General features: G+C 39.5%; 1 protein-coding gene across 2 annotated transcripts; it reads left to right on the top strand.

Annotated features, from left to right (window-relative positions):
- Positions 1-26614, top strand: SLC17A4 (solute carrier family 17 member 4). Of its 2 annotated transcripts, XM_023209655.2 has the most exons (13): positions 1-84; positions 7407-7533; positions 13826-13925; positions 14478-14683; positions 15529-15762; positions 15848-15935; positions 16401-16487; positions 18766-18884; positions 19004-19165; positions 22082-22214; positions 22299-22446; positions 23385-23475; positions 24522-26614. In XM_023209655.2, exons 4-13 carry the CDS (start codon positions 14549-14551, stop codon positions 24654-24656), a joined length of 1332 nt encoding a protein of 443 aa, XP_023065423.2. In that variant the 5' UTR covers positions 1-84; positions 7407-7533; positions 13826-13925; positions 14478-14548; the 3' UTR covers positions 24657-26614. The 2 variants fall into 2 exon arrangements, with proteins under 2 accessions (XP_023065423.2, XP_023065421.2); XM_023209653.2 differs by lacking the exon at positions 13826-13925.
- Positions 26615-27964: the final 1350 nt, after the last annotated feature.

The raw sequence follows: 27964 nt of genomic DNA, 5'->3' as shown, positions 1-27964 counted from the left end.
TTACCTCCCAGAATTAGACAATTGCAAAGAGCTTAGAGAAATTTATTTGAAAGGAATGAGGATCCTGCACTCTTCCTCCCTCAGGTTAGTTAGCTTTCAAACTTTTACCCTTAATATTCTGCTTTTGAGATGATGGGAATGGGTGTTTTTCCATTAGAGAGCAGCTTAATTTGCTGTTTGGGGGCAGGGACTGTGGGAGTGGAGAAGAGAATGCCTGTGTCCTGAGATAATTCTGATAAGTGAGAAGGGATGTTGCATTAAGTGCCATGGAACTACAGGGAATAATTTCAAGAGAATGAAATTTTCTAAAAGTATAGCTGAACAGAGACAGACAGACAGACAGACACACACACATGCACACAGAGAGAGAGAGAGGGAGAGGAAGAGACAGAGAGACGAAGAGAGAGAGGAAGAGAGAGAAAAACTAAATGATATATTTGGATTATTTTTGTGAAATACATTAATTTTTTTAAGCATTGATCAAATCCACAGTGCAACAATAAATGCCAATACTGAATTCTCACAGAGGAAGATTTTCATCATGCCTAAAATATCAGTCAAAACCAAACTGTTCTGGTTTGGTTCCAGTGAATTTATGGGAAAGCAAAATAAATGAAATCTAACCTGGCTTTGGGAAGTGGTTAATGATGAAGAGTTTAGGGCAGAGGACTTTATTTGCAGACTGTGAGTGAGAGCCATGGGCTGTTTCTCATAGGGAGGAAAAATGTTCAGTGCTGAGACTACATAAGCTGACATTTGAGCTATTAATAGCTCTGCACAGCACCTTAAGGAAAAGTCTCATTCTACAGTGAACTGATGACTAGCAGAGGAACAGGATGCATATGAATCCAAAAAGAACAGACACAAGCAGTCTTGGAAAGAAAAACTGATGAGAAATTGATATAAGAATGGCTGGCTCCATTTCTTTGTTGTTTTTTCCTCATTTACCTGGTTTCAAAATAAATAGATAAGGCTGATGACTTACAAAGTTATATTTCTACCAAGGCCCTTCTGTTCTTAGCTATGGACTCACAGACACAAAACTTACCTGTCAATCTTCCCTTCTGGGTCTAACAGGAGTCTCAACCCCTATGTCCAAAATAAAGTTCTTGCTTTTCCTCTGAAACCTGCTGCCCTCCCCACAACTTTGAGTGCAACACTATTCACTCATTTGCTCAAGTCTGGAAGTCTCTGATGATTCTTCCCTTTCTCTTGTTCCCATATACACCTCATTAGCAAGTCTTAGTGGCATATCTCCAAAACAGGTCCTGATTGTGGTCTTTTTCACCACAGCCATCCACCATCAACACTTGCACAGGTCAAGAAACAGCTTCTTGGCCGGTCATGGTGGCTCAAGCCTGTAATCCCAGCACTTTGGGAGGCCGAGACAGGCGGATCACGAGGTCAGGAGATCGAGACCATCCTGGCTAACACGGTGAAACCTCGTCTCTACTAAAAAAATACAAAAAACTAGCCGGGCTAGGTGGCGGCGCCTGTAGTCCCAGCTACCCGGGAGGCTGAGGCAGGAGAATGGCGTGAACCCGGGAGGCGGAGCTTGCAGTGAGCTGAGATCCGGCCACATCACTCCAGCCTGGGTGACAGAGCGAGACTCTGTCTCAAAAAAAAAAAAAAAAAAAAAAAAAAACAGCTTCTTGCTCAGTCTCTTGGTTCTCAATCTTGTCCTTTATAGCCCATGTGCCACACAGTGGCCATAGTAAATCCAGTCCCCTTACCCGGCCTATAAGACCCAAAATGGTCTGGCCCCTCCCCACCCCTTTGATCTCATCACTTACCATTAACCTCCTTATTCACTCTGCATCGCCATGTTGGACTACGTTCTGCCTAGAAAAACGTGACAGACTTGCTGGTTCCTTTGCCTGGCATGTTCTTGCTCAGCGCTGCCTCCTTCTCAGTGTTCCCATTTCAGCTCAAATATAACCATTTCACACAACCACACTAGGTAAAGTGATTAGACTAGGCAGAGTGCTTGCCCTCCTCTCCTGATGCTAATGACCTAGTTTCTGTCAGTGTTACTCTTGTTTTTTTCATACCATGTGCCATTCTTACTTCTTTCTTTTCATATGTGCCCCTCCTGGGATGTAACTTTCTCACAGGTGTACTGTCCATGCCTGCATCCCTTGCCCCACAACAGCACTGTCCTCCCTTCGCCCTCGGCTGTCTGTTCCCACTGCTCTCATTAACGTCAGCAAAACCATGATCACCCATTACTGAAAAAACTGGCAATTGATTGCTGGTTATAATAAGCACAAGGAGAGGGCAATTTAATGATTACTAAGTCCTTCAGTCACGCAGGAGATGGAGCTATGAAAGCACAACATTGCATTCATTGATTCAATAAATGTTTACTGAATCAATGAATGAACTTGCGGTCAGTGAACTCTTAGACGCTGGAACACTAGAAGAGTCTGTATGGGTATAGCCTGTGGAAAAAAATGTTACCCTGAAAGCTATGTCTTTAGTTCTTGTGACTGATAGGAGTTTTTCAATTCAACTAATTGCCCTGAGGTGTGAAAATAAATGATAAGCAAATTATTTTTCCAGCAGACTATTCAGTCCCCTCATTTTAGCAAGTTTCTTTTCAGAGTTACTAGAAGGATTCCATTTGCCAATGAGTATTCGTTTGGATTTCAATTCAATTTTGAGTGTGTTTTTGAATTCCAGTGCAGACTAGAGGGCTCCATGGTCTAACATCTGTGGTTTTGAAGGACATCATTGAGGCAACTTCTCTGTCAGTTGCTCACTTACCAACTTTAGTGGTGACATTATGTAACATTTCCACTTATCTTTAAACACAATAGCACCAAAGGATCAGGTCTATTTTCTTTTATATTAATAAGAAGAGTCCTTCACAGAGAGCACGTGGAAAATGATTTCATTTCACCAGCACCTACTGCTTATCCCTTTACATTTTATTCCTTTACATCTGCTTGGTGCTGTAACTTTATATCTGCTTGGTGCTGTAACTTCTCTGATCATTTTCAGTAGTAATGGGTTTATTGTTTATTTGTAGTCTTCAAATAATCTCATTTTGTAATTAATGGGTCCAGTCCAATGAAAACCAGAAAATTCCAAACTTGATCTAAAAGTAAACCTTCATTCCCCTGCCCCGCCACCCACCACTCCAGCTTGGTTCTGGGGAGGGAAGGGATCATTTGGTTGGCTTCTTGTTTCCTTTCTCTGTCAGCAACTACTCTTACCCCTCTTGCTAGCTGTCGCTTCTGATCTTTGATGGCTGGTGGGTAGGGAGTTAGAAGCAAGAAGCAGGAAGTGTCTTTCTTAGCCGGAACTCTTGTGCACTGGCATTGGTGGTCTTTGGGTTGGATGAATGTTCAATGCTGAATCCTTTATTGTACCCCAGTGGTGGGATCCACCAGTCCTCCCATGTCAGGGGTGATATGTGTTCACTAACTCAGCAGTTAGGGTTCCTTTCTCAGGTGCTGGGCATCAGGCAGTCCATCCTCTCTTTTGGGGTCATGTGGCCTCTCCAGACAGTTCTCATTTTAAGAGATTGTAAACTGGATTTTTCCTGAGTCATCTGTATCTGGTTCATAAGGGACCTGCTGGTCTCTACCTGTGCATCTTCACCCCTGCTGCTGTGGGATGTATCACAGCCTCCAGTGTGGTGTAGACCTTTGCTGTGCTCTGCAGCCTCAGACCAGGAGACACCACCTCATGCCCTTAGATTCTGAGGCATGTGTCACTCACCTTTACATACACACAAGCACACACACATAAGGGACATATGTCAAGCTCCCTGAATGACCCCCTTGCGGGCAGCTCCTATCATTTGACTTGAAGTGACGGGGCAGTGCCCTCCTCATTTCTTTCCTGGAGTGAAAATGAATACCTGACAGAGAATACCAGCAACTGACTCTAAAACACTCACGTTCTTCATCTCAGCCTACCTGTGTCCCTGAAATTTATTTTTAATTACAGTAATAATTCAAATTACATTATTGTTGTCACACATGTAAACAACAAAGACAAAGTTCAACTCCTGCATGGCCATTCCTGCCCTCCCCATTCCTTTGCACAGAGAGTTTCTATTTCTTCCTGGTTTAATCTAGGAGGGTTTTATATTTCCAGGAATTTATCCATCTCCTCTAGGTTTTCTAGTTTACACACGTAAAGGTGTTTATAGTAGTCTTGAATGATATTTTGTATTTCTCTGGTATCAGTTGTAATATCTCCCGTTTTGTTTCAAATTGAGCTTGTTTAGATCTTCTCTCTTTTTTCCTCGGTTAATGTCACTGGTGGTCTGGCAATTTTATTTATCTTTTCAAAGAACCAGCTTTTTGTTTCATTTATCTTTTGTATTTTTTTGTTTGTTTGTTTCAATTTCTACTTAGTTTTGCTCTGATCTTGGTTATTTCTTTTCTTCTGCTGCGTTTGGATTTCGTTTGTTCTTGTTTCTCTAGTTCCTTGAGGTGTGAACTTAGATTGTCTATTTGTGCTCTTTCAGACTTTTTGATGTAGGCATTTAATGGTATGAACTTTCCTCTTAGCACCGCTTTTCCTGTATCCCAGAGGTTTTGATAGGTTGTGTCACGGTTGTCGTTCAGTTCAAATAATTTTTAAATTTTCATCTTGATTTCATTGTTGAGCCAATGATCATTCAGGAGCAGGTTATTTAATTTCCATGTATTTGCACAGCTTTGAGAGTTCCTTTTGGAGTTGATTTCCAATTTTATTCCACAGTGGTCTGAGGGAGTACTTGATATAATTTCGATTTCCTTAAATTTGTTGAGACTTGTTTTGTGGCCTATCATATGGTCTGTCTTGGAGAATGTTCCATGTGCTGATGAATAGAAATGTATAGTCTGCAGTTGTTAGGTAGAGTGTTCTGTAAATATCTGTTAAGTCTATTTGTTCTAGGATATAGTTTAAGTCCATTGTTTCTTTGTTGACTTTCTGTCTTGATGACCTGTCTAGTGCTGTCTGTGGAGTATTGAAGTCCCCAACTATTATTGTCTTGCTGTCTATATCATTTCTTAGATCTAGTAGTAATTGTTTTATAAATTTAGGAGCTCCAGTGTTAGGTGCATATATATTTAGGATTGTGGTATTTTCCTGTTGGACTAGTCCTTTTGTCATTATATAATGTTTCTCTTCATCTTTTTCAACTGTTGTTGCTTTTAAGTTTGTTTTGTCTGATATAAGAATAGCTACTCCTGCTTGCTTTTGGTGTCCTTTTGCGTGGAATATCTATTCTCACCTCTTAAGTTTATGTGAATCCTTATGTTTTAGGTGAGTCTCTTGAAGACTGTAGGTACTTGATTGTTTACCTGTCTTTTAAATCTTTATATGCTTTTATATATGTATCCTATTCTTTGATAACCGTATAGTATTCAGAAAATATCTGCATTTAATTATGCAAATATTAAATAATCATTAGTTAGCTCCTGACTTTTTGCTTTTACAAATACTGTTTTAAGGAGTGTCCTGAAACATACTATTCTGTGTGGCTGTGCCTATTAGTCTCCGGTACACACCATAAAGCAGCAATACAAGTGAGAAGATGCAGCTTGACTCCCTCTAATAATAGCTCATTTCCCCACATTTTTGCCTAAGATTGTAACAGTCTTAAAATGTTTATGAAAATTAATAGGTAAGAAATAATAGGATCTTGTTCTTTTAATATCCATGTCCTTGATAGTGAAGTGATGCACATTTTCCCATGTTTGTTCTTAATCTATATTCATATATCATTCCAATAGTTTCCTACTTTTTACCAATTTACTGTATTTTATTTTTTTATTAGCTAGAAGTTGAACAAATGCTACTCCATATCTGATAGAATGCTGTAATCAATTTCTCCCCTTCTAAAACTTATCTTTTATGGTATCTATTATTATAAAGTCATCTTTTATGGTATCTATTACTATAAATAAGTTTTGTTCTTTCCATGTCCTGCAGTATCCTTAAATATGTTTAGGTGTAGATTCTTTTCATTTCCCTAGCTTGAGACTCATTTTGATTCCTGAATCTGAGAAATCTTGTGGTTTCATCTATTCTAAAAAATTCCTATTTGTTATTTCCTAAAGAATTGCCTTTTCTCAATTTTCTTTATTTTGTCCTCCTAGAAGTCCTATTCAACATACATTGGACCTTTTCACTCCATTTTCCAGTTTCTTAACTTTGCTGTCATCCCTCATCATCTCACTGAGCTTTATTCTGTATAATTTACATAACTCATTGCCTTTGATTTTGCTAATTCTTTCATTAGCTATGTCTAGTCACTTAGTTTGAAATTTTAATGCCTACTTATTTTTGTATTTCAAGTAGTATCTTTTTTTTATGTTTTAGGGTCCATATTTTATCTCTTCAATTATTTAAAGCATACTTATGTAATGTCTTTGTCAGTTTATTCTATTTTTGGAAGTTCTCAGTAGTTTAATTTTGCTATGCATTGAGTTTGAAAACTTGTTTTGGATGGATCATTTCTTTGAGTGTTTATAATTTTTTATTTTGAGCTCATAATATATAGAGCTTCATCTGCAGTAATTCTGTGTAATCTGTTTTGAGCGAATCAGACTGGGCTTGATTCTTTGGTCAGTTTTTTAGCTGGGGATGAATTCTCAGACAATGAAGGAAGTATGAATTTCAACCCTCAATTCTCCATAACCTAGATATGAACTTTCACAGTTTTCAGGTGAAGTACTTTATTTTCAAACCACAACTTAGGACAAAGAGGGTTGTCACTGTTATTGTTGAAAGGGGAAGAGCCTCTTTAACCTTTGAACCCCTTTGAGGCATCTAACTCTATATTAGAATCTCCCTTATAATTGCCTCCCTGGCATGGGCCTAAGGCTTCATCCTTCATCCCCACAGGGGCTTAGATCTCAGGCCCCCACATCACTGAAATTGATGCTTCTGTGCCCCAATCTCATGGTCACTAAAGTTAGCGCAGACATCTAACTTGATGGATGTATCTCTTACTGTCTTTGCAGCTATGTAAAAGGGTGTTTGCTATATTTTATGTAATATGTATAGGTGTTTATAATAGTTTTTCAGGTAATTTAATCCACCGGAATCTCCTAGATGAAATTTCAAATAAGGTTGTCAAGTTTTCATGTCCATTTAATACTAATATCAATTTAGAGACATGGGAACACAGAACTAGAAAGGATATTACAATTTATGAAGGCAATCCAGGCCAGATTCCTCACTTGTGAGACACAGATACTAAGACCCAGGGTAAACTGCGACCTTTCAAAGACCAACCAATTGGTTAGTGATAAAGCCAGGATGACAAATTAGTTTTCACGAACCCTAATCTAGCACTTTTCTTATAGAACAACATTTGCTCCTAGTTCTTGGAAAGAATTGGGGCGGTATCATATAAGATTCTCTCTGTATTTGCTTTTGCATTCTTTTTATTTTAGTAAGTAAATGTCAGTCCCTGGGAAGAGAGAACCAAAATGTCTACTGGACCAGATGTCAAAGCTACAGTGGAGGACCTTTCCAATGATGGCAATTTAAATATGGCTCAAGAGGAATGCTCCAGGAAAGGTAAAATCATGCACAGTAATCTGGTAGTAAATAAAACTAGGATCTATGGCACCTTGACTTGTAGTAAATAAAACTAGGATCTGTTGGCACCTTGACTTGTGTTAGTAAATAAAACTAAGATCTGTGGCATCTTTTGTTGATACACATCATTTTCCTCACTACCACCAATTGCCAAGAATTCCATATGGCTATAAATAGCTATTGATAATTATTTCATTTCTCACAAGAAACTTTGAAGGTATATAAGACAGGCAGGTATCATGACATTATTTAGAGATGAAGGAAAAAAATCAGAGCAAGTTCTAAGTAGGAAATATAGAAACCAACCTTGGCTTGTCTGATTCTAAGCTCAAGACATGTCCCATTGGATCTCTCTGCTCACGTTAAATCCAAACCTGACCCCGATCCCAAAATGGGCTTTTTGTTTCTACCATGTCATAGAAGTCACCTTTCTTCCTTTCTCTTATCTATATTACAATATCATGCTTTTTATAATATGCATTAAGGAAAACTGTAGAACATCTTATTTTACCCTAAATGCTTAATGCGTTATAACTATGTTATCCATTAATTCTTTTAAGGATATAGTCATTTCATAAGATAATGCCTTTAAAAGGCAAAACACTAACCAAGAAGGAATGCTTTGTAATACTCAACATTTTTAGCCAGTTTGTCTGTTTTGTCTGTTAAGAATTATGCATATCTTCAAGAAAAGAGATTTCTCCTAATCTCGTCCATCACAGAAGAAGTTAGGAAATTTGCATGTTAGTACTCATCCTACAACTTGTCACCATTGGACCCAGAATGAATACTGTTCCAGTAGTCTTGGCTGAAAGTCTCATCTGTTTCTAAGGAATTCAGAGTCTACTAGACTATACCATTGGCCAAATTCTTTTATCATTCTGTCTCTCCCTCAAAATTGGTAATGTGAAGAACTTATGTGTAAAATTTTACCAAGGTACAGTATGGCATACTGGATAAAAGCACAGGTCAGAAATCATAATGCTTGAGTTTGCAATCCTGATTCTGCCATTTATGAGCTCATTATTACCACTCACGTAGTGTCTCTTCCTCAGCCCACCTTTTGGCAGTCGTTGGGAAGTTCATCTATAATTTGTCTAAAGTGGAACCCCTATGGTCTTTCTGGTTTTTTCTATAGTCTCCTACAACATCTGGCCTACCATGCCACCCAGTCCTCTGGTGACCACTCTGGGCTATAGCTATACTGGACAACTACTTTGTAACCAGCTTTACCCCAGCTTGTTGTTTCAAACAGCATCATGCTATTAACACTCATCCTTTTTTGGCAGTCTCATCCTACCTAATAAGGCAGAACCCCAGCTTCTCCTCCAAGCCTTACCAAGTTATTTTGTTGTGTATCCAAGTATTTCTCACAAATGCTTAGGAATAAACCTTGCTGATTGCTTTGTCTGTTTGTGTTCAACATCAGTTTTCCTCTCATCTCCTCCTCTGGCTCATGCTTACTGGGCATGGCTGGATCTTCTGTATCAGACTCCCAGGGCACTGCTGGGGCTTTCTCTGGGTACCAGTACTCCCATCCCCAAAGGCTACTGATGTCTTTGCTGTGCTTCTAAGACACTTAGTGAGCTGAATCCAGGTGTTCCATGGGATGTGGAGAAATGCCCCTTCCCCCATTATCTGATCACCTGGTTACACAAAGGAACTGCTCCAATAACCCAGAAACCTTGAGTGAAAAAAGCTGGGCCTTCAGGTTCTGCCTGAAGATCAGTAGTTTTTCCCTCTCAGGCTCAGTTAGGGATTTCTGGGGCCAGGCTGGAGACAGACATCACTTTGACCTTCTGACCCCCTTTCCCCCAGAGGTCCATGAGCTTCTGTATCAGTCTGGGTTATATCACAAAATCAAAAGCAAATCTAGGTATTTCTGAGCAGAAAGATTAATATAGGGGACTGGAAGATTCCACAGATGTTGGAAGGCTAGGGAAGCAAAAGTCAGGTTGGTTACTTTCAGAAAATCCGGGACATTACACTGCCAATGATCCCAGCCAGGTGCATCACAAAGTGGATGTTTTTGAGACGGACCCCCAAAGTCACAGGCAGAAATCCCATGTCTAACATGACTGATTCTCGCTTATCAACCTGCAGCTGCCTCCAGAGCACAGTGGTTTCTCACTGAGTTCAGCCTGACACATTGTGCCAGAATGTCCTCATTTGTGGCATCTGAGTGGAATCCTGAGGATTGTAGCTTCCAGATATTTGTTCCTCTGTTACTGTGGAGACCACAGAAGGGTGGGAAAGGCACTGAGAACAATATCAGAGACAGTGTCCTTTCTCCATATCAAATGCCTGCAGGGAAAACATATTGCCCCCCTCCATGGGGAAGAATGCCATCAGAAGGCCCATTTACAATAGCCCGTGGAAATGAATAAAACAAGCACAACACTTGAGAAAGTACTTCCATCTAGGTTGAAACTAAGGAATTATTCCTACCACACACTACAAACTCCAAGTTTTGCAGACAGATTTAATACAATTTGGAAGAAATTGAGAGAGGAGCCGAGAGCTGATAAAACTCCCATCCTTGAGGCATGGTGCAGTGTTACAGCAAGAACAAAGAGGATGCTGTGGAGCTTCAGCTCGTGCTCCCCAGCTTGGAGTGGCAGTGTCCAGAAGCTGGGCAGACCACAGACCCCATGAGCCCCTCAAGGGTCTACAGTGCTGGGATGTGCTGGGTAAAGCGTGCATGGGCCCACGTTCTGCAGCTTTCCCCTCACGCCTCACTGGCCTTTCTGATCTGCAATTTAGCATTAGGGGCCAGTGCTACAAAGCAGAGGAAAATATGAGTGATTGCAGAAATCAACTTGGAAATTTGGAAGACTTTCTCTCAAATTATATAATGTTATTGCAGAATTAAAATGGTACAGTAGTTAGCTTCCCTTGAATTGGTGAAGGAATTTCCTACCTCCTCCTCCCCACCTGCTGCCACAGCCCACCCACATACACCACTGCATCATAGCTGGGCCTCAAACCAGCATGGGTGGCCCTGTGCAGGGGTTTCAAAATGTGAGAACAAAGTCACACACGACTGGCTTTTATAGTCCAAGGCTGTAGGGGTGGACTACAAGGAACCTATGTAAATATGTTTGCATATTTACGTAGAAAGAGTAAGGTAAGGCGTGTGTTAGATAGAAGAGAAATCAACAGGTACACTTATGAAAGATCACAGTTCATTATAATAGCTGTCACATAATGAGTGCAAGCCCTATGTTAGACACTGTTTTAAGCAGTTTGTATGTATTAATTCATTGAATTCTCACAACAATCCTTCAGGGAAAGTGCTACTAGCATCATCCCCATTTTGTAGGAGCCTGCTCAGGCACAGAGGGATGAAGTAACACATCTTAATCATCCAGGCATAAAGAGGTAGCAGCTGGATTCAAATCAGCTGTTGTTAGCCTTTACATCACACTGCTGTGCTTATATTATTACGGGGAAATTGAGGAATAGTTTCATTTTCAATTTCTTAAAGTTCTCAATGACAATAATAATAATAATAAAGCATAGAGCATAGGGAGTAAATCAACAGAAAAATATGGAAGAAGTCCCTAATATAGATGAGAAAGGAAACAAAGGAGGAAAAAAATGTCAGTGCGGAATTAAAATGGAATTAGCAGCAGCAAGGAGAAGACAGATTTGAAAAAGGGAAGAAAACAGAGATTGTATAATAAAAAATGAAAACTAGTTAATTAAACATCCGATTCACTGAGCCTAAAACTTTAAGGAAATTACATAGAAAAATGAAATAGACAACTTAAATGTAGAAAATAGTGTGAACTCAAATCATTAAAAAATTGGATTAAAAATATATACAAGAGCTGATTCTTTGATAAAAGAAGATTCCACTCAATGCAATAAAACAATCCACTACTCAGATTAATCAGGAAGAGATATTAAATACAAGCAGTTATGAGAAAATAGGAGACAGAAACATCGAAAATGTATAAAAGCTAATTATACGGAAAGTACATAAGTAAATGATTTTCTAGGAATTAAAATTTATAATTATAAAAACTTTACATAATCACAATTTACTTATTAAAATTTAATATTTTAAATATAATTTAATTATAACTTTGTAGAAATTATGATTTCTAGGAATTATACATTTTATGTTTCTAATTTATAAATCTGAATAAAGAAAAAAATTATACATGTCAAAAAACATGTCTAAGAAATGAAGAAACTTGTCAAAAAGTTATTTGTTTTAAAACACAGAAACAAACAAATATATTCTAGTAGTTTCACTAGAAAAATTATATGAGAGTTTTAAGGAGCAGAAAATGCCTATTTACCCTGTGCAGAAGAGTTCCAAATAGTTTATATATAGCACTCTATCTTCTGAAAATGGAGCTTAGCTCCTTACTCCTTAAGTGTGACTGGTGCTTGTGACTTCTTCCAGAGTACATTTGTACATATTAATTCATACAAAACATTAAAAGGAGAAAAAGAAAAAAGAGAGTAATTTTACAGTGGAGCAACCTGACAAACACTACCTCAAGCCAGGGGACCAAGATCAACTCAATAGTAAGAAGCCTTGTTGACAGTGTGTGGCCATAATATGATGTGACGAGAATGGCAGTTTACCTCCATGGCCTTCCTCTCAAAAACACATAATTCCAGTCTAATCATGAGAAAAATTTCAGTTAAGGGACGCTCCACCAAACACCTGACTGGTGCGTTTCAAAACTATCAAGATCTTTAGACATTTTCGACTACAAGGTACTTAGAATACATTTTAGAAACAAGGTAAGTCTGAGAAAGTGTCATATACAAGAAGAGTCCAAGGAGACATGACAACTAAATGTAATGTGGTTCTCTATATGGGATTCTGGAACAGAAAGGACATTAGGTAAAACTAAGATAGCTGAATAAACTGTGGCCTTTAGTTGTTAATAATATATCACTGTAGGTTTATTAATTGCAACAAATGCACCATAAGATATTAATAACAGAGGATATTTTGTGTGAGATATTGAGGAACTCAATAATTCTATAAATCTAAAACTGTTGTAAAATCAAAAATTTATTAAGAAGAAAAATTGCTATGTACCTAAAACATTTCAGATCATAGATTGAGATGGAAGCTTATAACTTAAAAAAAAAACAAAGCTAGTATAGCAAAAAACAACACACATATATACATAAACAACATTTTAAGCTCAACTATACATACTAAATAAAATTCTAGCTAAAACACTAGACAAATACATCATGTTTTTAAATTTTGTAATAGCCTATTAAGAATAAGAAGAGATCATCTCAATAATACGAAGGTGGTAGGCCATTATAATTATAATGAACTTACATAAACATATTCAGTTGTTATCACAGTGCCTTGATGTAGACTCTATTATTAATTCCATTTTTCAGGCAAAATTTGGGGGCCACAGAGAGTTCAGTACCTTGCTCCAGAACACACAGCTGTAAGTAGAACACACAAGCTGGAATTGGAATGCAGGTGTCTGATTCCAGGATTAAAATATATTTTATAAAACTTATGTATTCCCATAAAAATATTTAAAGGTAGTAACAGAGTAGTTTAATATAATTAAAGGACATGTCATACCAACAACCAGCAGCATACCTAATGGTGTAATGTGAGAAGCAGTCTCAGTAAATGCAAATATAGCTGAGGTGCCCATTCTTACCATTCCTGTTTTGTCTATTTTTTTGAAAATACCAGTGAATTAAATTACCCAGGAGAATGAAATAAGTGTTGCAAACAGTAAACATAATCAACTACATTTTTCATTATTTGTACATAATTTGTCTTTCTTTATTGAATCAAAACCCAATGGGGAAAAACCTGATGAAAATGATAGGAAAAAGAGCTCAGTTACACAACAATAAAAAGTACTTTACAAAATTTGTGAAGGCCTTAACTGAAAATAACTATAAAATTCCACCTTGGACTGAGTAAAAGACCAATACTAGTACATGGGCAGGTATCCCTTCTTGACTAGAAGACAATACTATAAATGTGGCAATCCTTCTGAATTTAATCTGTCATATCAATATGACTGATCAAAATTCCAATGTAGATTTTCATGGATGGTGCATTGGCTGGGTTGGGGATGGGGAACTAAATGCTTTCAGAGTTGAACCAAAGGTAAGAGCAGGAACTTAGCAAGAGCATTACTACACAAAACGAAACCATGCTGTTCATTTCAAGAGCATTTGCTCCCTTTCAGAGCCAAGAAAATGGCATCTTCATACCTTGTGATCATACATTACCTCTGGGATTTCTCTACAGGGATAGTGGATGAACTCTTCCCGCTGTTGTCAAACTAATGTATTTGGACTCAACCACAGGGATATACCTAGAGTTCCTATGGAACACTAGCAAATTTTGTGTAAGCATAGATTACAGTATTAACATGAAGTTTAAATACTTCTATGATCTAACCATTGCCTATCTTTCAAGTTTCATCTCTCCCCAGCCCCAGACAAGCTAATCTTCCATGTTTCCTGGTTATAAATGGCACTTCCAGCTTTCCCAGCTGCCCAAGCAGGAAACTTGGGAGTCACTTCCAGCAATTTCCTTTCTGTCACTGTCCATATCCAATCGGTCACTGCTCCCAGCCAATTCTATCTCTAAATCAATTTCTTCCCATTCCCATTCTAATCTTCTCATCCCAGAGCCCTGCCTGAAAAACTCTCCCCTAAGGCTTGTTCTGACCAACTCCACACATTCTTCAAGTCTCTGTTTGAGAAATGCGTCTGAGGGAGCCACCTCCCCCATTATCTCCCGGGGGGACAGAAGTCCACTACACAACTACAGAGGAATGTCTCTCTTTCTGTATTTCTGCATCTCATACGGTTACCAATCCTCTCCTTCTTCCGGACTTAGGGAGAGTGGGAGAAAAGCATTCTGATTGTGACTTTGCATGCCCTTCTCCTCTCAGGCTTTTGTTCAGTCCGACATGGGCTGGCCCTCATCTTGCAGCTCTGTAATTTTTCAATTTACACCCAACAAATGAACTTGAGCATTGCCATTCCGGCTATGGTGAACAACACAGCTCCACCTAGCCAGCCCAATGCCTCCACAGAACGGCCCTCCACTGACTCCCAGGACTACTGGAATGAAACTCTAAAAGAATTTAAAGCAATGGTAAGTTTAATGAGACTCTGGACTCTTTCTTTGACTCTAATAATTTGACTTAGAGTGAGATTCATTTAGCCACTAAGTATTTACTGAACATGTACTATGTGCCAGGAATGGCACAAGTACCTAAGTATCAGGCCAAGCATGGTGGCTCACATCTGTAATCCCAGCACTTTGGGAGGCCGAGGCATCCTTACTAAAAATATGAAAGTCAGCCAGGCATGGTCGTAGGCACCTGTAATCCCAGCTACTCTGGAGGCTGAGACAGAAGAATTGATTGAACTGGGGAGGCGGAAGTTGCAGTGAGCAGAGATCGTGCCACTGCACTCCAGTCTGGGTGACAAAGAGATTCTGTCTTAAAAAAAGAAAAAAGAAAAGAAAAGAAAGGAATAAAGAACATAATAAGTATCTAAGGGGATTGCGTCACTACTTAGTGTCTATGAGTGTAACCAGGGGCTAAGTTAGAATAAATGAAAAATTTTACCATTTAGGGGACATAAATTCTTCCCCTACAATGATGAAAATCTGTACAAAATATGTTTCACAGATTTGTCCGCTTTCTCTTCCTTCCACATATTTTTTTAATTACCTTGCTTATGATGCTTTCTTCTTTATAGCCTTTGTTTCTTTACGAGCTCTCTTGTATTTTAATTTTTAGTTAATTGTGTCAGGGTGAGCGGAAAGAGTATGTTGGGCATATATTTTAAATACATGATACTGGTATATTGGGGGAACTGAAGAGATGTAAAAAGAAAGATAACTGCCAATTCTTTTTTTGCCTCTCAAGTCCTCACAATGAAAACTGTCAATTCTTCAACTAAAGACAAACAGTAACTCTCTTTGTCATCTAGGCCCCTGCATATGACTGGAGTCCTGAAATCCAGGGAATCATCCTCAGCTCCCTCAACTATGGCTCATTCTTGGCTCCGATCCCCAGTGGCTATGTGGCTGGAATATTTGGAGCCAAGTATGTGGTTGGTGCTGGCTTGTTTATTTCCTCATTCCTGACCCTCTTCATTCCACTGGCAGCTAATGCAGGAGTGGCCTTGCTCATTGTCCTCCGGATTGTACAAGGCATAGCCCAGGTACCAAGATGTTTTCCAGGTGTAAGTGGGATATAGGTTCCAGAATGAACTCAGATCTCCAAGAATGGAATTTTTTTCCCCACAGGTTATGGTATTAACTGGTCAATATTCAATTTGGGTCAAATGGGCTCCCCCACTGGAAAGGAGTCAACTCACCACCATTGCTGGCTCAGGTAATTGATACCCTAAACCCCACTTTATATGCACTGTTCAAGAGAACTCAGCAAAGTCCTGTCAATAGAACCAAGATCTTATATATCAATCACTCTGTCTTCATAGTCCTTGCTTTAAAGGACTACCCCATACTGCCTTTCTTGAGTGTAACTGAATGACCTGAATGCTTACTATGTGCCAAACATTATTGTGTTTTGCACATATTTTCATCTTATCCTCAAAACAGTTTTATAAGTCAGCTGTATATAATTACTTCCATTTCACATATATGGAATTTCACACACAAATAGAGTAATAACTTGCCCAAGATCACATAGTTACCAAGTGAAGGAGCAGGATTTGAACCTAGATAGTTTGACTTGAAACTCATACCTTCCCTCACTGTGCAACTCAGTGTTGTAGAAAGCACATAGAGCCCCAGGACGGGTCCTCTCACCCAGAATATCCTCACTTTTTCTGTTCAGGGTCAATGCTGGGGTCCTTCATTGTTCTACTCATTGGTGGTCTCCTTTGCCAGACCATAGGATGGCCTTATGTCTTCTATATCTTTGGTGAGTTTGCTTTTCAAATCTCAAATTTTTATGACAGAGAATTCTGTGATGCAATTTATCTATGGTTAACCAAATCCTAATAGATATGGATATTTACATAGCTAAAGCTGGTAGTGTTCAGAGTCAACTGTGTTTAACATTTAAGTTTCAGCAGCCTGAGTGTGTAGCTAGAATAATCTTATGACATTAGAGGCATCATAACATTCCTTACTGCTTCTAAATTTAACCTAAAGGAATTCAGAGCAAATTATTTCATAAGATGTTGAAAATGTTATCTTAGGCTAGGCGTGGTGGCTCATGCCTGTAATCCCAGCACTTTGGGAGGCTGAGGCAGGTGGATCACATGAGGCCAGGAGTTTGAGACCAGCCTGGCCAACATGGTTAAACCCCGTCTCTACTAAAAATACAAAAATTAGCCGAGCATGATGCTGCATGCCTGTAATCCCAGCTACTCGGGAGGCTGAGGTGGGAGAATCGCTTGAACCCAGGAGGTGGAGGTTGCAGTGGGTCGAGATCACGCTACTACACTCCAGCCTGTGCGACAGAGTGAGACCCTGTCTCAAGAGACTAAAAAAAAAAAAAAAAAAAAAGAAAATGTTATTTTAGTCAGACTACATTTTAGTCATGCTTTTTAATTTAATATATTCTTTAAAATTTCTCCAGTTATTATTATGGCAAAAACCACAATTACTTTTGCACCAAATTAATATCATAGTCAGAAGTTGTGTGACTGTGACCTAATCATAGGTAAAATGCTAATTAGAGTAAGAATCAACCAGTGGAGCCTGCAGGACAGGGAAGATTATGTAAGGTTCAGGAGCAGACATAATATACAGAGAGATGCTTACAGAAAGGTTCCAAAGACACATGGAAAGTTCCAGAGGCAGTATTTTACTACATTACAGTTTTACCTTCATGGAACTGTGGTTGGAATCTGCCTAGCTGCTGTCAGCTAAAGTTTGTTCAATATCTGAAACATTCTCCAAAATCCCACCCCTAAATTGTTTATGGTAATTCCTTATAGTCCCACTAGTGTGCTCATTAGCGGCGGGCCTCTTAGATCAAGGGTTTCTGTAAAATCAGGTCAATATATTTACCAAAAAAAAATATGTAATGATTCCACAGCACACCAACCTTCAAAGTTTTTATCATGAAAACATTCAAAGGGCAGATTACAAAAATTATTCAAACAATGAGAAAATCTTACTGTGCTTATGGTTTCGAGAAACAGTAAGGACCATATACATGATAGAAACTCACTCAATATTTGTTGAATAAATATTAACATCCTCCAACTCCAATGTGCAACATTGCTAATTTTCATATCTATCCCTCCCCACTTGATTAAGTTCCCTGATGGCAAAACTGTGTCTTTGTCATTTTATAGTCTTAAAATGTAGCAAAATGCCTGGTGTATAGTGGCTGCTGTATGATGTTTGTGAAGGAATTTGTAAATGACATGCTAGCCAAATAAAGAGAGATCATAAGATTTCTTAAGATTCTAAAAAGGGAATTTGAAGATGGGCCATATTTCCACTCAATACTGATAATGTTAAATTTCCAACTCTGTAATAATGTATATATCAGAAAAAATGTCTTTGCTGAGGATTAATTTCATTTCATGTCTAGAAATTGGGTAATTAATTCCACATAATAATGTACTGCTTCTCACTTGTATGTGCTTTGAGGAAGATAAGAGATAGATATGAAAAGGTTTAATGATGAAAGGAACTCTGCAAAGCATGACTAGCAGGAGGGATGCCGAGTGGTATGTGAATGATGAGGGCATTTTCAAGCACGTGGGGCAAACACGCTACTTTCTTGTAAGTGTGCTATAGCTTTAATAATAGTGCATTTCAAAATCTCCCAGAACTCAGTGGTTTAAAACAGTAATCATTTATTCCCGTGGTTCTTTGTGGGACAGCTGGGTGGCTCCACTATCTGTGTCTGTCATCTGCCTTGGTCAAAGGATGAGCTGGAACATAGTCTTCCAATAGCAGTGCGCAAGACCCAAGAGGATAAGTTTAAAAAAAAATGGTTTTTAATGCCTAGGCTTGAAACTCCTCCATGCCATTGGCAAAAGCAAGTTGTATGGCCAAGGTCAAAGTCAAGTGGTGAGGAAGTATCCTCCCCCTGTGATAGGGCCATGCAAGGGATAGATGCCAGGAAGAGTGGAGTACTGAGGCTAGTCACTCTGTCAACCACAGGAATCATCTTAGAGTCACACTGAAAGAAGTACTTCCATCCATCCAGTGCTAACTGGATCCTCTTTTCCTAGGAGGAATTGGCTGTGCCTGTTGTCTTCTCTGGTTTCCTCTCGTTTATGATGATCCTGTGAATCATCCCTTTATCAGTGCTGGTGAGAAGAGATACATTGTGTGTTCATTGGCTCAGCAGGTACATTGAGAAATTCCTCTGACATTTCTCTATGTCCCTCTAGATGTCTCAGAGATGCAGAGTGCGATAGAGAGAGCTGCCTTCTGATGGAGGGGACATTGCTGTGTGCTTTCTTCTAGGACTGTTCACCAGGCTGGTCTCTTCCCATTAGAGCTATGATCAAATCCTTACCACTCTGGGCCATTTTAGTCTCTTATTTCTGTGAATACTGGCTTTTTTATATCATTATGGCGTACACACCAACGTACATCAGCTCGGTACTTCAAGCCAACCTCAGAGATGTAAGTATAGAGAAAACTCATTCTGATCTTCTGTTTAAATGCTTAAATATAGAGAGCTCATATATAATCCTGTGTCTCTCCCATGGTCACAAAATCGGGGGATTAGGACCAGGACCTCCATGTAGGAAATGGAGTCTAGTTAATTTGGATTCTGATTGATCTCAATGTGGTTCACTACTTACTGCAGCAGGATGATACATATGGTTCTAGGTCAGTTTGATTTTACTGTCATATTTTATATACTATCATATTTTATACTATATACTATCATATTTTAGGGGCCCTGTGCAAAATTTTTATACTCAATCCAATCAAAATTTGCAAACAAGATGCTCTGCTGGTAGCATAAATAATAAAAATTAGCAAAACAAATTCTGCCTCTGAGAAAATTGTGACGGAGAAACATAAACAACATATGCTGAAAATAAGATATTAATAGGACATAAAGTCCCAAAAAAGACTTACATAGACATTTGTGGAGTAACGTTTGTTTTAAAAAATCATTTTTATTCAAGTATAACACATAGAAAGAAAAGTGCATATATGTGTACAGCTCTCTGAATTTTCACAGAAGAAACAGATGCTCTGAATGGCTGACAGGAGCCTTTCAATTCCTGCTAGATGAATGTCTTAAAAGTGGCTAAGAGTGTATCAGATTTCATAACCTGTTAGTGACAGTTCACAAAGCCAATGTTACTCTTGTACTCTCTGTACTCAGGAAGAAGCTTTCTCATATTGATGGGTTCCTCTGGTGAAAATGTGCTAAGTAGCCAACAGAGAGCTGATCTTCTTAGCAGTAGTCAGCGTCTGCATGCAAGCAGGCTGCAGGCACTGAGATTAGAAAGCCCCAGGAGGGAGTGGCTCTGGGTCTTTTCAAAGAGGAGAAGGGCCAGAAATTAAACCAGAACCTTAATCCAGGGGATCAGGGGACCAGATAAGCAAGAGGCCAGTGCTAAGCAACAGACTTCCTGAGGCTGGCTGTTGGGAATGATTTGTCTCTGGTGTGAGGCTGGGTGGGCTTGACCCTCAGAGGCCAAGGCTGAGGAAGAGGAAGATGGGAGAATGAATGGAAAGACAAGTTGTGATCAGAAACCAGAGCTTTCCAGGCTAAAAAGTTAAGAGACCTGGATTCTCATTGCCCTCAGTGTATTTTCTCACTAAGTAACGTAACCTTGACAGCCTTGGCTTACTCATCTGTAAAATGAACTACTTGAACCAGGTGAGAGCTGAATCCTTTCCATTGTTTGGATTATATATAACAGAGGAGTCTCCTTTTCATTGCATTTTATTCAGTAGAATTTTAATTTAGAAGTTTAATTGATAACAAGAAGGTTCAACATTTTAAAAACTATATTGAAACATAGAGTGGGTCAGGCGTGGTGGCTCATGTCTGTAATCCCAGCACTTTGGGAGGCCGAGGCAGGTGGATCATCTGAGGTCAGGTGTTCAAGACCAGCCTGGTCAACATGGTGAACCCCCTGTCTCTACTAAAAATACAATAATTAGCCAGGCGTGGTGGCGGGTGCCTGTAGTCCCAGCTACTTAGGAGGCTGAGGCATGAGAATCGCTTGAGCTGGGGAGGCGGAGGTTGCAGTGAGCCGAGATTGTGACATTGCACTCCAGCTTGGGCAACAAGAGCAAAACTCCATCTAAAAAAAAAAAAAGAGTGAAAAGCTTTCTTTCATTACTCATTGCTTTTCCTAATCTGCCCTGTCCTCCCAGACCATTCCAATGATCATTCTTTAATTTTCTTTTTTCTTTTTCTTTCTTTCTTTTTTTCTTTTGAGACAATGTCTCACTGTGTTGCCCAGGCTGGAGTGCAGTGGTTCAGTCATGGCTCACTAAAGCTTTGACCTCCCAGGCTCAAGCAATCCTCCTACCTTAACCTCCTGAGTAGCTGGGACCACAGGCGTGTACCACCATGCCTGGCTAACTTTTTGTGGAGATGAAGTCTTGTTATATTGGCCAGGCTGGTCTTGAACTCCTGAGCTCAAGTGATCCTCCCTCTATGGTCTCCCAAAATGCTGGGATTATGGGTGTGAGCCACCATGGCTGGCCTAAATTTCCTATATATATTCTTTCCTTGTTTCTTTATGAGAATGCAAGCATACACGAATATATATTCTTATTTTCCCAACTTTTTAAATACAAAACAGTATACTCTGTAATATGCTGCTATGCTTATATACTAAGTTTTTGCCACTTAATATGCCATGGAAATCTTCATATCAATACATGAGAACCTTGCTGAGCAGTATTTGGATTGTTTCCCATCTTTGAGCAATGTTGCAGTGAAAATCTTGTTCATTTGTCACCCCTTTGTGCAACTCTCTGTGGAGTAAATTTCTGTATAGGAGATTATTGAGTCAAAGGGTAAATGCACTATAAACTTTTATATTGTCAAATTAACCTCAATAGAGCACCAGTAATATTTATGAGAACCTGATTCTCCACAGTGTTAGCAACAGAGCATGCCAAAAAAAAAAAAAAAAGGTGTTTTTGCCAATTTGATCCATGAAAAATAGTATCTCACCATAGTTTTATTTTGTTTTCTTTCATTATGAGCAAAGTTGGATACCTTTTAACATGTTTAGGAGCCACTTATTTTTTCTTTTTTTCTGTAAATTGTCTGTTATTATCCTTTGCCTATTTTTCTACTGGATTTTTGTCTTTTAAATATTTATTTCCAGGTGATTTTTATATATAAAGAGAGCATTCGTTCTTTTTTTTTGCAAGCAGAGCTATGAACACATACATACTAAAACTATAGTGGCTCATTACGGTAACATGGAATTTGTATTAAAAGTGATGTGTGTATAAAGAAAAGCCGCAAATGTGGACAATCTGTCCAAGGTTGTCTGTGTCATGGTGTGGGTGGTAAGGGCACATGTACCTGACCTAGTCTCTGGTCCTCAGAGTGGGATCCTGTCTGCCTTGCCGTTTGTTGTTGGATGTATCTGCATTATCCTTGGAGGTCTATTGGCAGACTTTCTTCTCTCCAGAAAAATCCTCAGACTCATCACCATCAGGAAACTCTTCACTGCCATTGGTAAGGGCAAGGCTGGACACAGGGGTGAATGTAGGAAGCTCAGAGCAGCCTCCAGTTTATTCTGTGTTTGTCCTCCTACCCCAGGGGTTCTCCTCCCATCTGTGATCCTTGTGTCCCTGCCCTGGGTCAGATCCAGCCACAGCATGACCATGACCTTCTTGGTGCTGTCTTCTGCCATCAGCAGCTTCTGTGAATCAGGAGCCCTTGTTAACTTCTTGGATATTGCTCCTCGGTAAGGACCTCTTTTTCCTCATCCTCTCAGAAACTCAGTTTAAGTCTAGCAGCCCTAAATATACTCCGATGTGAAAGTAAAATGTGGCAGGTGCAACAGGTTGCAGGAAATGTCAGCACCGGCTCTACACCCTACATCTAAATAATTCCTGGAAGAGCCTCAAAGCTGGTCAACCATTGTGAACTTAGTTTTTCTGGGCATGAACAAGAGGAGTCAGTGGCCAAGCTCAGAGTCAATTGAGGGAGACTCACACAAATCTCTCTCTGTTGAGGAATGCAGCAGTTGCCTAAGGTGGAATCACTGAAAGAATTCTTGAGATTCTATAGGGCATGCTCATAAAAATCTTTAATAAAGGCAAAGGACACAGGACTGCAGGAGAAATATCTGTCTCTGATACAGTAAATACAGAGTTGACTGAGACTTACAAACATACCTCCCAGGGTCCTGTCCCAGTCAACAGGACATCCTTCATCTTCAGATAATGAACCACCAAGAAATGTAAGAGATGCCTTTGTCTCAGGGGAGCCAATGTCTCATCTGCTGAGGGGTCTTTTATACCCATGGAGGGTATAAAAGTTACAAGATCAGACTCAACAGCAGAAACCAAAGCAACAACAACAAAAACCTTACAAACCAGGTGCAGACCATCAATCTGACCACCTTGTATAAACAATGTTGACAAGTTAATAGAGGTTACCCCCTTGGGAGTACCAATCCTTAGCACAGGATTATACTAATTGTTAGTCAGTATATTTCATTCAGGTTTCACCAAGGCTTACACAATTCCAGCCATCCCCACAGATAAGCACAGAGTTGCAACAGACCAGCTGAGATTAACCCTTTGTTTGCACGGGAATGTTTCCCTCCTTCTCTCAGGTATTGAGACTTTCAAATGTAGGTATACTTGGGTATAATAGAGTACGATCTCTCTCTCTCAGGTACACTGGCTTTCTCAAAGGACTATTACAAGTCTTTGCACACATAGCTGGAGCCATTTCTCCTACTGCTGCTGGATTTTTCATCAGTCAGGTGAGGTCAAATGTTCTGATGAATATTCATAAGAGAAACCTATAGAGGCATGGTGTTTTCATATTTGCACGGCCTTGTATCCTACAAGATGCATTTAAAGTAGTAAAAAATAACCTAGTTTACATGGTGACTTAAAGATTAAAGAAACTTAAGACTCTTAAGTTTCCTAAGAATCTTACTGGTATAAACTTTACATGAATAGAGAAGTATGTGACATTCTTCTTTTCTGCCATATACTTCATTTACTGGTGAAAAACACTGCCATATACCATTCACTTGCTGGTGAAAAACCACAGGAAAGTTAAAGAATGACTTTCCTGTGATTTTGCACCAGTAAATCAGAAAAATAAATGAGAATAACAAAGGAAGAGTATTCTTTATGAAATCAAGTCCCTTATCTTTTTTGAAGCTTCAGTTCCCTCCCAGGCACTGACTAACAAGCTGTCAGGAAATGGTTGTTTAAAATGGAAATCCTCAAACTGCTCGTTTCTCCTGACATTCATTGACTTATTCATTCATTCATTCAATAAATAAGTATTAAACGTTAGTATGTGCCATGTGCTATTTAAGTGAATAAAACACAATTCCTTCCCTTGTGAAACCTATATTGTAGAAAAGAAACTGAAAGAAATCTATGAAAATAAAACATATGACATATTGAAGGTAACAGGAGAATAGCAAATGCTTAGCAAATGCTAAAAGGAGAATAGCACACAAGGGGGGTAATTTCTATTTTAATCACAATGGTCAAGGAAGGACTCACCGTAACCACTTGCTTGAAAAGGAACATTTAAGCAAGGACAGAAAGGAAGTGGAAGTGTGAGACAAATAGATATCTGGGGGAGGAGCGTTCCAGCCAAGGAAATGCCCAGTGCTCTGGTCTCATGGCAGAAATGTACTTGAGTATTCCAGGACCAACTGGGAAGCCTATGGAAGCCAGAGTGGAGGTCGGGGAGGGATCAGTAGGACACAGAGCCAAAGCCTTTCTGAACCAAGAGGGACAAGAACTGGGTGACAGTTAATAACTTGTAATTTTCTGCCTCCAGGATTCAGAGTTTGGTTGGAGAAATGTCTTCTTGCTTTCAGCTGCTGTTAACATATCGGGCCTGGTTTTCTACCTCATCTTTGGCCGAGCAGATGTGCAGGACTGGGCTAAAGAGCAGATATTCACCCACCTCTGAGCAAACCAAGAGATGTGCTAGATCCTGGTGCTTAGTTGTTCATTGTTTTCCCTCAGAGACATTTCCCTTTAATGCCTGCTTGACTGGTAAGCCATTAGCTAGACCCTGTATATAATACTAAAGATTTTACTATGCCTGGAGATTTTACAGAGGAAGAAAACAGACTAGTAATTTAACTGCAAGCTACCAAAAGCATAGGTGTGTTGAGATTTCTGTGTTCTCCACTCTTCCACTGTTACCCTGGTAAAAGCATCAGGGGTTGGGGACAATTTCTTTCCAAAGCAAAAGAGGAAGCCAGACCTTGGGACTGAGAACTGAGAATCACAAACAAGTTGTGCCCAACATGCAGAAGATGAATCCTCAGAGCTGTCATCAAAAGAAAGCCCCAAACAACAGAATGCATAGTGTTTCCCATTGTTGGTGAAAAATGTCAAGGAGGAAAGAACAATAATGATTCCATCATGACAAGAGGAATGAACATGTCTGCAACTAATGGGAGCAAGATAGTACACTTTAACTCTTTCCGACAACTTCCATTCTGTGGATGCCAGCTTTGGAATCAGAGCCGCCTCTGGAATACCTGTGCTTCCAGAATCAGCTTTTGGACAGTTACCTTCTTTCTGGCCATTTTAACCTCTGTCCCACATCTGCTTTTTGGCTCGGTGCAGATCTTTAACATGTTAGTGAATGGACATTGCCCAGTGTCTCTTCTAGCCCCTCCAACAGTTCTTCATGTGTCACTGCTTTTGGACAATGACCCATGATGTCTGCCTTCATGTGCCCCTCTGACTGTTGGAATCCCACACACCATTCAGTAGGATTCAATTCATGTGGAACCATTCAACATTCACTTCATTAACCTAAAATGCCTTCCAAAGATGTATGTAAGACACACACTGCCCTATATCTGGAGAAATGTGTATAGTGCTTTTGTTAAAGCCCCTATATGGGCAGCATGGAGGATCATAAGACAGTAAAACCATTTCAACACGAAATGAATATTAATGCACACACACCTTGTGGGGATGGCAGAAATCAAAACCATGCACAGTATTAAGGAACTCAGTATCTCAGGGGGGCAGATAACTTTAATCAAAGTATCACACAAGTGAATGTGTAATAACTGTAGAAATAACAGGTGGTTACATGAGTTATGAGAGTGGATGATAAGTGCACTAATCTGAATGTAAGGAAGGGCCACCCCTGCAAAGTTGCAGCTGAGCTGGGATCTGAAGGATAATAGTTAACTGGTGTGGGAGACGGATGGGAGAACGTTTTAGGAAGAAAGAACAGCATAAGCTAAAGTTTCATGGCAGGAAGGAGCAATTAGGTATCCCAGAGGATAGAGAATAAGGGAAGTATGATTTGTGAGGAGGCTGTAGAAGAATTAAGGTCAGGAGCACACAGGATGATGTGGGCCCAGTGAATGTGTTGGTCTTTATTTTGAAATCAGTGGGAAGTTTCCTTGTTTTCAAAGGCTACTCTGCATGAGAGATTAGGTTGGAGTAGGAGCTTACAGTGTAGTCCAGGAGAGAACAATGGCCTCTGGCATGAGGGAATAGACATGGTGAGAGGTGAATGGATTATTTGATTTAGGTGGATTATTTGATTTAGGGAATAAACCTGACAGACCCTATAACTAAGTGAGAGAGTGGAAGATGTCCAGAGTAACTCCTGAGTTTTGGTTTGCTGTTAAATTAATGCGGATGCCTCTCACACAGATAGCAATTATACCCAAGTGAAGACAACAAGAAGGAAAATGGACACATGACTCTGGATTTCTCTTGTGAGATCTAGGCTACATTTACAAACGTATAAATCATCTTGATACAGGCAGTGATTACAATTTTTAGCATGGATGAGACATCCCATAGGTGAAAGTGGCATAAGAAAAGGAAGCTTGGGAATAAGCCTTAAAGAATTCCAGTATTTAATGGTCATCTGGAGGATGATTAGCAGAAAGAAAGAAAGAAAAAAAAAAAAAAAAAAAGAAAGAAAGAAAGAAAGAAAAAAGAGGAAAAAAAAGAGGAAAGAAAAAAGAAAGAAAGGAAAAGAAAGGGCCTGAAAGATAAAAGGAAAACCAAGAGAATATGGTGCTAAGAAAGGGAAGGCAAGAGAGAATGTTTCCAAAAAAAGTGAATAGTTACCAATGCCAAATTTGCAGTGATCAATCCAGATGAGAAGTGAGCAGAAGGTACAGAAAGGAGACCACTGCTGAGAAGTTTGGGTATGAAAGGGAGGTGTCTTTTTTGATTTTGTGTTGCTATAAAGGAATGCCTGAGGCTGGGTAACTTATGAAGAAAAACAGGCTTATTTGGATTGTGATTCTGATGCTGGAAAGTTCAAGATTGGGCATCTGCATCTGGTGAGGGCCTCAGGCAGCTTCTGCTCATAGTGGAAGGTTAAGGAGTGCAGGCCTGTACAGAAAGCACATGGTGAGACAGGAAGCTGGGAGGGGGAGAGGAGGTGCCAGGTTTTTTAAAACAAGTAGTTCTTGTAGGAATGAACTCACTCACCCCTGAGGAAGAGCTTTCATTTCACTAGGGATTCACCCTTACGACACAAGCACCTCCTGCAAGTGGACCCAACATTGGGATCAAATTTCAATATTAGATTTGGAGGGAACAGACATCTAAACCATAGCAGAAGGAAAGAGGCAAGAAAGTAGCTGCAAAAGCATATGGGTTCAAATAAGGAGTTAAAAACAAACATGTTTAAGATTGCGAGAAGCTGCTAGCTGACAGAAAAGTTGCATATGCAAAAAACACAACACACTAATGGAAAGTTCCTGAGAAGGTTGTGACAAGGGAGGAATTTTGTGACCTGAAGCCCAGATAGGGGAATGATGAGAAATGGTGTGAGGACAGCTCCTGCCTTTTCACCCAATGGCCCAAGATGGTGTCTTTATCTGCTAGTGCAAGATCCAGGGAGGGTCTTATTTTTGTATCTTTCTTCTTAGTTGGAAGAGAGGCAGTAAATGGAGAAAGAAAAATGTCTGAAGTGCTCTTGTCAGACCAGAGGAGAGAGGCCCTGCAGGTTTCCTGGCAGGGCTGTAGCCACATGTTCCTCAGCTGCTTCATTTATGACAGTTTCCTCTACATAGTCTGAGTACAAACTCCTAAAGTTCAGGAACCATGACATTCATTATTTTGTAACATCGTTAACACAAAGAACAACAGTATCATATACAGTAAGTGCCAGTAAATGCTATTGAATCACAGTATGAATCAATGAATGAACAGTTCTAGAGTAGTGGGAGAACAGTTAGGGGAGAAATGGATAGGAAGAAAAAGGACCAGATTTTTCTT

The sequence above is a fragment of the Piliocolobus tephrosceles genome, chromosome 5 (genome assembly GCF_002776525.5).
Source record: "Piliocolobus tephrosceles isolate RC106 chromosome 5, ASM277652v3, whole genome shotgun sequence".
NCBI classification, from domain to species: Eukaryota; Metazoa; Chordata; class Mammalia; order Primates; family Cercopithecidae; genus Piliocolobus; species Piliocolobus tephrosceles.
This window is presented reverse-complemented; position numbering and strand designations above follow the sequence as displayed.